This window comes from Pinus tabuliformis, chromosome 6 (assembly GCF_031772625.1).
Source record: "Pinus tabuliformis cultivar Carrire ecotype Pingquan chromosome 6, CPIR1, whole genome shotgun sequence".
NCBI classification, from domain to species: domain Eukaryota; kingdom Viridiplantae; phylum Streptophyta; class Pinopsida; order Pinales; family Pinaceae; genus Pinus; species Pinus tabuliformis.
In genome coordinates, this window is record NC_142292.1 from 347,217,125 (window position 1) to 347,231,800 (window position 14,676).

The 14,676-nt window shown below is 38.1% G+C and overlaps 1 protein-coding gene across 1 annotated transcript in view; it reads left to right on the forward strand.

The window, feature by feature from the left end:
- LOC149258727 (beta-adaptin-like protein A) overlaps positions 1-14,676 on the forward strand; it is a 312,511-nt gene that overhangs the window by 226,540 nt on the left and 71,295 nt on the right. The window contains exon 9 of the mRNA XM_089416040.1: positions 9,317-9,493. Coding sequence (XP_089272166.1) covers positions 9,317-9,493 — 177 coding nt within the window. The remainder of the gene's footprint in view (positions 1-9,316; positions 9,494-14,676) is intronic.

A 14,676-nucleotide genomic window follows, 5' to 3' on the forward strand; every position in this document is an offset into this window, starting at 1 on the left:
CAGAGCTTAGATTCCATATCGCAGAACTTGATACCTTTGATGAAGCAATGAAATAGTTCAATAAAGTTTTTGGAATTAAAAATGAAATTAAAGCCCATCAACTCGAAAATGAGTTGCTTACGTTGGACCCCAATAATTTTTCTTCCATTGAAGATTTTTTGTCCAAGTTCAACACCTTTAGACTTCTCTTGGAAGGTGTTAAGGTTAAGAAAGAAGATGATAGCCTTATCTACTCCATTCTTACTAAGTTGGGACCAACCTACTCTGTGTTTGTTTCCATCTTCCATTCTACTAGAGAAGCCTTTATTTCTCAAGGACAAGACTACAAATCCCCCTTTTTTGATGCCTTTTGTGATTCTTTAATAAGAGAACAAGAAAAAATCTTACATCTTGGTCTTCTTAATCTTGGAAACTCTTTTAAGAAAGCCTTAGTCGCCCAGCAACAACCAAATTCAAAGAATTCTAAGAAGTAGTATCCTAAAAAGAATGGTCCTAATTCAAGCAAGTGTCCTAAGCAAATAAAAACAAAGGGAAGAAGACTGATAGACATTGCAATTTTTGTAATCGAGATGACCACTTAGAATCCAAATGCTTTAAGAAGATGGAAGCCTTGGAAGCAGCAATGAAGAAGCATAACATCCATTTGGAGCACTCTTCAACTTCAAATCCATCTTCAGGAATAACACTTTCTACATGTGTTTGTCAAGCATCTCGGTCTGGTTATGCACTAAATGTATCTTCTTCTTCTCATTCTCATGAGTGGCTCGTTGATTCTGGAGCTTCCTATCACATGGCCAAAAACAAAGCTATGTTTTCTTCTTTAAATGATTGTAACACCAAAAATATATATGTTGGTAATGATATATTGCTTAGTGTTGTAGGGACTGGAACTATTCATCTAGACAATGGTCAATTTAATGATGTATTATGTGTTCCAACCTTATCCTGCAATCTTCTATCTATATATTAGATAACTCATTCAGGTGAAGGTAAAACTGTTGAATTTTCACCTCATGATGTTGTAATTAAGGACCTAAGAGATCCTAGACAAATTTTAGCTTCTGGCATTGCTGATGATTCTACAAGGTTGTATAAGTTTAACAACTTTGAGTCATCATCTCTTCCCTCGGTATTTGTTGCTCATAATGATGAAGTGAGCAAACTTTGGCATGAGCGATTTGGTCACTTAAACTATCGCTCCCTTCAAAATCTATGTAAAGAAGATATGTGACAGGTCTTCCTATGGTATTTTGCAGAGATGGTGTTTGTTCCAGATGTGTACTTGGAAAACATCATCGGGATAGTTTTGAAAAACGCGCCTCTTGGCACGCCTCAACCCCTTTACAACTTGTGCATAGTGATTTATGTGGTCCACTTTCAGTTGTTTCATTCTCTGGCTACAAGTATTTCTTAACTTTCATTGATGATTTCTCTAGACACACTTGGGTATACTTCCTAAAACTCAAGAGTGAAATATTTAACATGTTCTTGGCCTTTAAGGCCTTTGTTGAGAAACAATTTGGACATCAAATTCTTAAGCTAAGATCTGATAATGGTGGAGAATATGTTAACAACAAATTCATCAACTTTTGCTCTGAGCATAGAATTCAAATGCAACATATTGTTGCATATACTTCACAACAAAATGGTGTAGCTAAAAGGAAGAATCGCACCTTAAAGGAAATGGCTAATTGTATGCTTCAATCTAAAGGACTTAGTCTTAATTTTTGGGCAGAAGCAATTAACTGTGCAAATCACATAGTAAATCGCACTCCTACTAAGGTTACTAAGGTTTTAAAGAATATCATTCCAAAAGAAGCATGGAGCTCAATTAAACCAGATGTAACTCACTTTCGTGTTTTTGGAAGTGAAGCATGGGCCCATATTCCAGATGAGAAACATAAAGCTTTAGAACCTAAGAGTGAAAAATGTATTTTTGTTGGATATTCTGAAGATGTCAAAGGATATAGACTTCTTTCACCTAAGTCCAAAAATGTTATCATTAGAAGAGATGTAAAGTTTGCTGAAAATATATCGGCCTACGAGCCTAGTTCAGTGGATGTGCCACCTCTCTCTATCCCTTCTACTTCTGAAAATATTTCTTCTTCAGATGATGACAGCGAGGATGACAATCCTCCCCCACCTTCTTAGGATCCTCCTACAGATCAGCGACGTACACATTCTCAGTTCGATAGAGCCTCTTCTTTACTGGCTCAAGCTTCAACGAATTATGATCCTGACACCTTTGCAGAAGCTTCAGGCCATCCAGATTGGGACACAACTATGAATGAAGAATATCGTCCATTATTGGCAAATGATACATGGGATCTTGTTCCTCTTCCAAAGGGACGAAAACCTGTTAGATGCAAATGGGTTTGTAGAACCAAGTTTGGACCAAATGGAAAAGTTGATAAACATAAGGCTCGTCTTGTTGCTAAGGTTTTTTCACAAGTTTAAGGCATTGACTATATTGAAACCTTCTCCCCTGTTGCCAAAATGAACTCTATCCGCCTTGTTCTTTCCCTTGCTGCCTCTTTCAAATGGGAAATCCATCAGATGGATGTTAAATCTGCCTTTTTGCATGGGGACTTGCATGAAGAAATCTATATGGAACAACCTCCTGGCTTTATACAAACAGACTCCAGCCTTGTGTGTTGGCTTAAGAAATCCTTTTATGGTCTCAAGCAAGCCCCTCAGGCTTGGTATGCCAAAATGGATATCTTTCTTTTAGATATTGGCTTTTCTAGGTGTCATTCTGACAATACTGTCTACACCAAGAAAGTGGGTAAGTCTCTTATCATTCTTGTTCTTTATGTTGATGATCTTATCCTTACTGGTAGTGATCCCAACCTTATAAACCATGTGAAGTCCAGCCTTAAAAAGAAGTTTGAAATGACAGACTTAGGACACTTGCATTATTTTCTTGGTCTTCAAGTCTTGCAATCCAAGGAAGGTATTTCCCTTTCCCAGTCCAAGTATGCCTGTGATCTTCTACGCCACTTTCACATGGAAGACTGTAAGCCAACCCCTTCTCCCTTTCAGTCTAGAGCCAAACTTTCAGTCACTTGTACTTCCCTTGAAGTTGATGCTACCTTATACCATCATCTTATAGGAAAATTTTTGTATCTGACCCATACTCGTCCTGACCTTGCTTGGTTTATGCAAAACCCACATGAAAGTCATTGGAAAGCAACTAAAAGAATACTTCGTTATGTTTGAGGTACAGTTCAGTTTGGGATTCATTACAGTGTAGAAGCATCTCCTCTATTGGTTGGTTTCATTGATTCCGATTGGGCTGGTGACCCTGATGATCGGATGTCTACTGTCGGTTATGTCTTCACTCTTGGTTCTGGACCTATTACATGGGCTTGCAAGAAACAAAGTGCCATTTCTCTTTCTTTAGCAGAAGCAGAGTATCGTGGCGTCGTAGAAGCTAGTAAGGAAGCCCTGTGGCTTCGTCAGATCCTGTCAGAGTTTGGTTTTCAATAGCAGCATCCGACGACACTTTGGTGTGATAATAAAAGTGCCATTCAAGTATGCAAAGATCCAGTCCAACATCAGCGCAACAAACACATTGAACTACACATGCGCTTCATCAGAAAGCTCATTCATGACCATGTTCTTGAAGTGCAATATTGTTCAACAGATGATCAAGTTACAGACATCTTTACAAAGGCTCTCATAGAGGCGAAGTTTACTAAAATTCGATTTATGGTTGGAGTTCAGGAAGTTGTCACTAATGGGGGTTAGGCTCTAATGCCTCCTTCCTTCTCCTATTGTGTCATATTTGTACATCCTTCGATCCTATCCCAAGTTGTTCTTAAGGGGGGATGTTAGGATATTCCGACACATAGGAAATAGTTAAGTATAACTTGGTCTAGTGTAGAGTTAGGTAAAGTGTGTTTCTTTACTATGTACTTTTGTAACTTACAGTTCGACGGTCACGATATGTTCTAGGCATGAAGTGATCCGACGGTTCATTCTCTCCTCAGAATTACCGACACTTGATCCGTGGCTTAACACTCGATTGGTCCATGATCTCTATTTAAAGAGCATGGAGGGTCATTTGTAAGGTGACCATTCATGAGAGAAGCTTATGTAAATTTTCCTTCTTTTACATTAATAAATTGCCTGAAGTGGCTATGTTGACTCAGGCCGTGGACTGTTTCCCTCTTTGAGGGTTTTAACCATGTCAAGAATACTGGTGTATTGTGATTTATTTGTGAGTGGTGTCCTTTGGTGTTCTATCTGAGGAACTTACCTTGTAAATTCCTACACAAAGAAGACTCAAGAGCTAGCAAAATACAAGAAGGAAGAAGTGAGGGCACAATGGGTCATTGTTGAATCCATTAAAGATCATCTTGTTGCCTTTGTTGTTGATTTGAAGACATCCAAAACTATGTATGATAAATTAGTGAAATTGTACTCTATAAGTACATTAGGTTAGAAGATTTCCTTGAGGAATCAACTATATAGAATAAGGAAGTCAAAGGATGAAGACATGGCCACTTATCTTATGAAGATCTCACAAATAAGGGACCAATTGCGAGGGCATGGATAAGTTGTTTCTGATTCAGAAATGACTACTTGTGTATTAAATGCTTTGCCACTTGATTGGAGCAATTTTGCAACTATTATTTACTCAAAGAAGGATACTACTTTTGATGAATTGTGGGCTCAATGTATCTTTGAAGAAACTAGAATAGAGGCAAAGGATGACACCGAATCAAATGAAAGGTCTCAAGCCTTTATTGCAATGTCCAAGAAGAAGAAGAATGGGGAGTTTTGAAAGTCCAAAGCAAATCCAGATATGTCCAAGATTCAATGCTTTGGATGCAATGAGTATGGACACTTTAAAAGGGGTTGTCTAAACAAGAAGAACAACAAAAAGAAGGAAAGGAATGAAGCTCACATAGCTGAGGAATGAGAACCTGAAAGGAGAAGATCCCAAGGATTTTTACTATTGAAGGGAGCTCCATCTTTAATAGGTTCATTATGCAATTTGTCTTTCTTTCGTTTAGCAGAAAGTAGAATAACATGCATTGTTGCATTCTTTATAAAAGTCTTGATTTTTTGTAGGAACATGGCATCATAGAAAGGAGCATATGATCATAGAGGAATTAGAATCTACTTGATTAAATTACTTTGGTAGGAATCATTTAGCTTACAAGAATGAGAAGATTGGGACCATATTGCATATTATTGTTCATCCAAGCATTTTATAACATAATGTTAGAGGTAGTCATTTTGCAAAGAGGGATCATCAAGATCCAATAAGAACCATCATTTTAGAAGCTTCTTGGAAGAAGCATTATGACATGATTGGTATGTATTCCATCTAGTATGGAAACTATAGTCTTAAAAGATGAAGCCATGCAGATGGTTGAATTGAAGTCTTTCTATCTTAAGAAAGAAACACTTATCTTTGATAAGGCTGAAAGTAAGCTCATTCAAGGAAAGGATGCCCAGATGATTATATGGAAGCAAATGTATGTATATTTTAAACTTTTCTTTAAGGTAGGGTTCATATCTGCAAGAATGTTGCAGAAAGAATTAGTTATAAAAACGAATGCTCAGTAAGTCTTCCATTACTCGATGCTTGGAAGTAGAAGTTTGGTATGCTTCAAACTCACTAAATATCAAGACTCTACCACAAGATAACATGGTATAAACACAATAATATTGATCAACATCAAGCATGGTCTTCGGGAGAAAGAAAGAGAGTTAATAATGACAACTCCAAGGAAGATTACTAATCAATTCGATCCATGGGCACGTTGATTAAAAGTGAATGCATAAAAAAATAAGGATTCTTTTACAATATGGAGATGAATCATGCGGAAGGATGTTGATCTCAAATGATTCAAGTAAACAAATACTTTGATGGAAGGGCGATCATGATGAGGTAAATCTGATTTTGGTATTGGTTATCTGGTTGATATATATGTTGTGCTACCTGGAAAGAAATTGCAGAAAAGCATAATGGCAGTTGAGGCAACTTCAACTGTTGGTGTTGAACTCGATTCAAAGAACATATGGATTGAGCGAATGGTTTTGGTAATCCTTAAAGGATTATGTAATCAAGATGTTTACATCGTCATCTTAGAATCGAAAGGTAGCAGTATGAGAAGGTAACCTGATATTTGTATTCCAATACCAACAAAAGATCACATTCATGTTTAGAGGGAGCTATGAATAGCTCTAGTTTGATAAGTCTCAATATAACGCCTTCATTCATCATGACTAGAGGAAAGTGATATGTAAGATTGATGGCGTGAAACTTGTCACAAGATTAGAGGAAGAGGATGGCTCCATAACATCCAGAAAGATGAAAGATCAGTTTAATGAAGATACGAAGAAGAGGAGGATCCATGTAGCTACTTGAAGATTTCAGTGAAGAACTAGTAGTTGATTTATTGATGAAGGCATGCTAAAGAGCTTGTCATTATGACTTCCCAATTGAAAGGAAGTAAGGAATCTCCTCTAAGTTTAAGATGGAGTAAGAAGTCTCCTTAAATGTTTACGGAGAAAAGATATACTCCTTGATCAAGTGGGAATGAGGATATATCTTACCTGGTTGAGAGGGGGTGATGATGGACATTGTATTCTCTTCTATTATGTGTCATACATTAGGTAGGATAGTAATTGTAAATTGTATATTGTATAAAGAATTGATGTAAGATGAGTACAAATGAGAATGAGGGTCCTATATATATAGCCAAGTAAGTACCCTTTCACGAACATGCATGTCTCTAAGACGTGCCTTTTCATTATTAACTAACTAACCATCAGTTAATTTACTTATTATTTATTATTATATTTAGATTATTATGGTTATTATTTATTATCTATTTTTACATAATTTATGTTCATATCAAAGTCCTTCATGGCTAGTTAGGTGAATGTATCTATCTCCCCTAGTCAGATCAACATGACCTAGCCAAGTCCATCTGGCTTCTCAAGAGATGCTCTTTCCAATCCCGCAAAGACATCAACACTCCCTCTCAATGAGGGAGGTAATCTGCATCACGCCAAGCTTGTCTCTGAAGTATACCAACTTTGCTCTAGATAGAGGCTTGGTTAGAATATCTGCAATTTCCTTGTCTGTGGATATGTATTGGAGCTTCACAACTCCCTTTTGCACCATGTCTCAGATGAAGTGATTTGATCAAATGGTCCTACAAGAAGCTTTTAAAGCCACATTGCTTCACAACTTGCGACACTAGCTGCGATATACTCCGCCTTTGGTGTACTGAGTGTGACAAAAGTCTGCTTCCTGCTAAATTAGGAAATCATAGTCTTGTATCTTATGTTATTGCTGATGTATGCTACTGCTCGGAGTTGACAAGGTCAGATTGTCGAGTAGAGATATAGAGTGGCTTGTAGTACTACTGCTAGGGTTTGAATAGTAGAGAGGAATTGTATTGGAGAGAGTTTTGTTGTTTTTATGTTGATACTGAGCAAAGGTGGATCTAGTATGAAAATACATGAAATGAGGTCCACACAGTGATTTGTGATTTGAAGGTAGGTGCTTTCAGGGCAAGTGGTGGCTTGCTGATTAGGGAGTAGAGGCTTCCTTCAGGTCGGTGCCTGAGAAACTATTGGGGGTCAGTGCCTCTAGTAGATTGATGTCCCAAAGCCATTCGGGAGTGTGTGCTTTTGAGCAAGTGGGTTCCTGCAGCTTATTGGGGGTTAATGCCTCTTGGAGATTGGTGCCTGCAAATTCATTCTGGAGTGGGGGCTTCCATCAGGTCATGGCCTACAATGAGTGGGTGTTCGCATATCGCAAGTTGATGTTTGTACATTGGTGGGTGCCAGTGGATGATGTAAAAAAAGATTCATCAAAGAAATATAAGAAAACAAAGCATTTGTTGGTTTTTCTCTCGGAAGGGTTTCCACCTAATATCTGGTATCCTCATGTGTTTATGTGTTGCTCTCATGTTTTATGTGCCTTGATCTTCTATATGCTGCTCATGGTTTATGCATGTGTTATTTGCTGTGATGTATATTGCTGATGGTCAATTAATGATTCACATAATTGTTTGAAAGAAAAGGTAAAAAGTTAAAGTAGATGACCCATTGAGCACAATACTGATTCACCCCCCCTCTCAGTATTGTCAAGCTACCAACAAAGATGTTGGGGATGATGATATTATTATTCTCATTCTTGTTCATTTTCTTGTGTTAGAGATGTGACTAATAGTGCAGTAGTCTTCCTCTCTTGTGCAGTAGTCTTGGAGTTTTTGGGTTTGTTGGAGCTTCTTGAAGCATCTTGAATAATAAGCCTAGGGTTTAATCCTTTCAAACACTGGAGATTGGGGTTTCAAGATGAAACCTTCAGTTGTACTTGAAGAGAAGAAGAAGAGATTTTTCTTGGAGGACATGCTTGTATGATGCTTTCATGTTGGAGCTTCTTGGTATAACCTAGGTTTTTCATTGTTTTCCCTAGCGAAGATTTTTGAGAGCTAGAGGATTGTCCTAACCTCTTGATAAGGCTATTGTACGTATATGAACTTCATCTTTATGCATAATAGCAGATTTGATCTTAAGCCATCTATTTCTAAATGGTTTTATAATTTCCAGCACTAGTAGATTTTGCTGATTTGACATAGGTTAAGGATGACATTGTTAAGTGATTTAACATTAATATCAAAGAAGATAGGGTGGATTTGCTGCTGTATTTACCACTATGATAAAGTGAATTTTAGATCTGTTTTATGTATAATAAGATTTCCTTAGAGGGTTGAAACTTGTTGGCACACTTCGGTATCTTTTCTCTTGAATTGCCTAGTTGATTGGGTTGTGAAGAGGTGAAATTTTGAGTTGCATTAATTTCCCTAATTTGTAAAATTTCTACAGTAGTTATTGTTTTATTGGTTTTCCTACTTGTAATTGCGAGTCACATGCATACAAATACTATTACAGTGCTATTCTAACTCTGAAACTGTGTGAAAAGTCTATCCTTGACATGCTTTATTTCTGTAGCAGCTAGCTAGCATTGTATTGTGTTTAGGAATTATCTCTAGAGTCTAGAGTATATTGAAGAGATTATACATTTGTGTATACGATTTAGGAAGCTAATATGATATATTTGACAGAAATCAAACATTTTATTTGAAATTAAGTACTTACATTGAAAATATGTGTGCAGTCAAATGTATTGGTTTGATTCAGAAGTTTTTAAGCTGTCCACTTTTCATCTGTTTATCGTGGTTTTCAAGTCCTGATTAAATTGTTTATCCAGTAGTTCAGTCAAGTGCCTCTAGGCTTCAGCATATCTAATTTTTGTTGTACTAATGTCCATGATTTTTTGCAGGATGTGCACGATAGAGCATTATTTTACTATAGACTTTTGCAACATGATGTGAGCATAGCAGAGCGTGTAATTAATCCACCTAAACAAGCAGTTTCTGTATTTGCTGATACTCAGAGCAGTGAAGTCAAGGACCGTATATTTGATGAGTTCAACAGTCTTTCTGTTATTTATCGTGAGGTGGGCTGTTGGATCTTTAACTAAAGCATACTATATCTCTTTTATTTTCTGGAAGGAAGTAAATTTTCATGCACACACATTGATTTTTGCACTTGCAGGGACTTCTTTATATACTTCGTGCCTGTTACAAACTTATCCATTTAACATTGACCTTGAAAATTATGACTCATGGGTGTGCTACATTGTAAAAAGTTGTAACTTGTGTGGAAAAGGATTGCACATATTTTAGGTTATCTTAGGATAAAATTTAATGGCATACCTTAAAATCCATGACAGGCGTTCTATGATATACATGGGACCTGACAATTTAGTTGGTGGCAGTCCCAGCGGTGTTGATTTCAACTGTTATGTTTATGGACTTTCTGGAGGGACCTTATATGTATGTGTGTGTGTGTGTGTGTATATAATTTTAATGCATATAACAGAGCCTAAATCTTTTGTAACCCATATTTTCTGATATGATTGGGCTGGCGTGGTGTTTGCAATGTTTTAAAACTCCGACTCGGGTTCGGAACCAGTCGAGGGTCGACCCCGACTCGGTATCGACTCGGCCGATTTGATTTCAATGACTCGGTCGTTGTAAAAAATACATTAAATATTTTTTTTTTTTATGAAAAAACATAATTTTAAAGATTTTCATTCATGTTTCCAAACACGATGCATTAGCATATAGAGAGAAGGCAACATATGATCAAAGTAGGCTCATGAATATATCCATTATATCAAAATGGCACCCAGTGCACCGTCCAATGCATACATGATATAGAGATCAAAACAAAACACATAACCAAGAAAGCTCTAAATGGCCTCTACAACAAAAGTAAACTGTAAAACATCACTAGGCACCAATACTACTGGCTACTACTAACCTCCCCAGTGAAGCTTCTAAGTTCTGCCTCCAAAGCTTTATAGTGATACCTTAGGTTCAGAGAAAACCCTGCTGCATGTATAGGGCAATGGAGTTAATTGTTACATCTTTGATCAATGATTTCCCAAATGGGCCCATACTTAGCCACTCTATCCTTGTATGTTGGCTTTATTTGCTCCTTTGCTTGATCCATAGCCTCACAAATGAAGCCCATAGCCAATCTTTCCCCATCCACCAACCGCAACACCTTAACAAACTAGCCAAGGGTCTGACTCGGTCGGCTCGGTTGACTTGGTCAACTTGGTTGGCTCGGATGGCTCGGCTGATTCGGTAACAAACCGGCCACCGAACTAGTTTTTCTATCGAGTCGACCTGGCCAGGGGTCTGGCTCCGTTGGCTCGGCTGAATCCGATTCAGTTTGGCCGAATTTTAAAACACTGGGTGTTTGTGATTTTGCCCACCTGGGGACCTCAAGATCTCTATGTGCAATGTAACTCATAGGAAATAAATGACAATACCTGTTACTGCAAACTTTAGCAGGCCTAGTGCAAAGCCTCACTAGGCAGATCTAGACCTCATGGCAGCAAGAGATTGGGCACCACTGTGATCTCAGCAACCTTTCTCTAGCTATTTAGTGGGTAAGTAAACCACAAGGAAGGCTTCCCTATCTATGGATCACCTGAAGTATATTCGATGAATAAGATTCAAAGTGATGGAAAGGTCTAATAATTGGGATAGGGTATTGATGGAGCTAGGAGGGCGAAGATACTCTTTACCAAAGATCAAGCACACTATGCTTAGACCAATTAGAGAGCTGTTATAAGTTAGGGTTTTATAGATTTTCAATGAATGGGATGCAATGCCATATAACAGCTAGAAGAAAGTCTTACAATGATAAATCAACTAAGGATCAAAACTATCAATTATATATGCAAGGCTTAGGGTTTACAATTGAATTTTTATGGCTGAAATGTGCATAGAACAGCAATATAATGATGACATCAGCCCTAGAATTAGGTTTTTATAATGCAACAAATGCTAGCTTTTGCTTTTTATTTAATGAAATCCCTACTAAAAGGGAAATAACACATTAGGTGAAATTAGTTTTTAGCAATATTTGAAAGAAATCCTAATGCTAACCCTAGATATCTAGAATTTCAGAGAGAAGAAAGAGAAAATAATTATAGAAGAGAGATTTATAAACACATCCTAGACTAATGCCTTGATCTAAATGGACAATGGAGTTACCTCGGGAAAATTCAATGAAGATGGCCTTGATGAAGAGGGTGAGAGGGCAATAGCCTCTTCTTACAAACCCTAGCAACTTCCTTAAGAGGGAGATTTTAAATTCAAGAGATGCACAACTCAGAGTTTTCTTGAAGGATTCAAGAAAAAAGATTTTGCATGTCTTAAGAAATCAAAATTTCAAGATAAAGATAGCAATTTTAACCATCACAGACATTGAAACCCTAATTTACATATGATAACAAGCAAAATAGAGAAGATAAGCAATAAAATTACAAAATCTCAACAAGGATCTCTTCAATCGATCCCAAGAAAGCTTCCTCATGCAAAAATCATTCTCCAAGAAAAATTCACACCAAAGAACTACATTATGGACAAGTAAAATAGAAGTCAAGAGCTAGTGCACACTTCCAAAGAGAGAGAAGTGTGATGATGAATGATGATAAATAAGTGAATAAGGCTTCTCTATATTTATATGAGGGTAACCAAGCCTTATTTCATTAATTTTACAAGCAAAACCCCTAAAAATGTTTACTAAAGTGTTCAACTAGGTTAAAGGTCACAAGTTGACATTGAAATAGCTCTAAAACACAACAAGGTGCCAAAAAATAACCCACACGTGTCAGAGAAAAATGATCTCCACCATGATGTCATCCTCCAAAGTAGGCAATAATGCATCAAGGAATTGAGATGAGGGTCCATGAGTACTCCTGACTCCAAGGAAATTCCAAAGTGCATTTGGACATCTCTAAAGGGTGCCTCCTCCACCATGACCTCATCCAAAAGAGGCCCTACACCACCCTTTTCATGCATGTGGGAGTGATATGGTACCTTTAAGGGCTAGTGTTGTCATCAAAGAGGGATGTGCTAGGCCTCCCAAGTCATATTAGTGATAAGCATCCTCGTGTGGGTTGTAGAACAAGGTGCCATCCATCAAACAAGGTCAAGGCTAGCTTGGGGGCACCTTGAGTCCATTTGGGCGTGTCATTAAATAGTTCGACGCTCAAGCTTTCAAGCTTAAAGTTCAACATCTAGAGGTTGGTCAAGAGGTGTAGTATCATGTGGAAGCTACTCAAGGTCCAACGCTCATCATTGGAAGGGAAACATTGGGACGACAAGGTCATTTCTACTCTCAAAACAGGGTAAACAACCCTCTGGAAGGTGCTGAAGAGAATCAAGCTATCCCTTAAGGGACTTCTGTTGTGTGTGTGAAACCACCTTTACAAAACCGCTCAAGAACAAGTGAGGTCAATTTCATTAGGGACATGAAACCATTAAAGCATCATAGTGGACCATATCTAATGTTAGGGGCACAAAAATACTTCACACAAGACTCACCTTCAAATGTCTAACTAGATTAGGATTTGTAAACAAGTTACCTCACTTATGTTAGGGATGATTAGGTGAGGAACCTTATTAAGTGTTCCCAGTCCCCAAGGGGAGTGACATGTCCTAGGTCAGCCAATGAATCCATAGGACAGTGTGATATGGTGGTCATGAAGTGGGATAAACTTCAAGGAAGGTGCCACATTCACGAGACTAGCTAATGGGGGTCCAACACTTTGAGTGTAATGATGTGTGGAGGGAGAAAGTTGTTGAAATTTTGTAGCATCGGGGGGTATTCCCGCATAGCAAAAGGGATCTCTAAGTCGCCCTAGAAAATTTAAAATAAAATTTATTTTTGGAGTGACAAGTTGGCCCAACCAAATGAAAGGGTTTGTCCCTTGGATTATTTCACCCCATTCGACAAGTATAAATAGACAATGTGACATCTCATTTTCTCCACCATCACCCAATTTTTCTTTATGACCCTTAAAACCATCTTTTAGGGTTTTCTCTCCATTGTCATCTGGTAGTCCCTTGATTGTATGTGTTTGAGAAACTATTTGAGCCTCTATTGGTTGATCTAAACCTTTAGATTGAGCCATAAGAACCTTTGAACTCAAATCTTAGAACTACTAATCCTTAGCAATTCTATCCCAAGGAGAACCCCCCTTGAGCCAAAGAAGAGCTAGCTAGAAGTGAGAAGAGGATTGGTGAGGTGACAATAGTCTCTGTTTGGAACAATCTAGCAGGGGCCCTAAGAGGGGTATCTAAGGGACAACTACTAGACCAAGTGACAATAATGAGACAAAGACCCATTGTTACCTCAGTTAGTGTCCCCTGCTCTTTACGAACTTTCACCAATGGGAGGAGTCCCAGTATAGAAGAAATCACTTGTAATGATGGGATCAATGATAAGGTATAAAGTGATTCCCAAGGCCCATTCAAGGAGAGGCTCTCCAAGAAACACCTAGGATTGAAATCAAGACCTAGGGTTTGAGATAACACAATGGGGCTAGGTATGCCTAGAGTCAAGATTCCAAGATGATATAGGACCTCTCAAGAAGCTAATTAAGATGGTTTACTTTTTGAAATATGCTCTTGCTATACTTGAGAGAGACCCGGAAAGAAGCCCACACAAGACCTAGGGTTTATGAGTTATCGTGGGAGGAGCCCCTCCAATGTACTCACTAGGTCAAGGTGAGAGAAGGAATGGGGTCTTGAATGATTTATTCCAATGAATACCAAGTTTTGCAACCCCTAAGAAGACCACCTTATCCAAGGGAAGAAACAACTAGGTTTCAATCCAAAGACACAACTAGGGCATCAAATTTCTAGAGATTTAACCATGGGAATTCAACCAAACTTGGAGATCTTGTAGAGGAGATACTAGTGCAGATACGTATCCAATCGGTTTTGAAAGATCACCCCTCTATAAGATTTTGCAAGAAGCCCTAGTTTGTCGTCTAGGAAAAGGGGCTGAAAAGTTTGGAGGAGAGAAAAGAGAAGGAAAGGAAAGGTGACCACCAATTTTGCTTGGACAAATGCCTAATCCTTGGGCTATGGAGTCCATTTTCCATGAAATTGCACACCTAGGATGTGGGAAAAATCCTCAACCCCACAAGGTGTGTTCTTTGTGGCAACGCTTAGAGAAGGGGTTGTCCCCTAATCCCAACTCTCTCCTAGCTAAGTCAATGGGGATGATGCCTAAGGAAAATATCTAAAGGAAAATTTGTCAAAGATAACA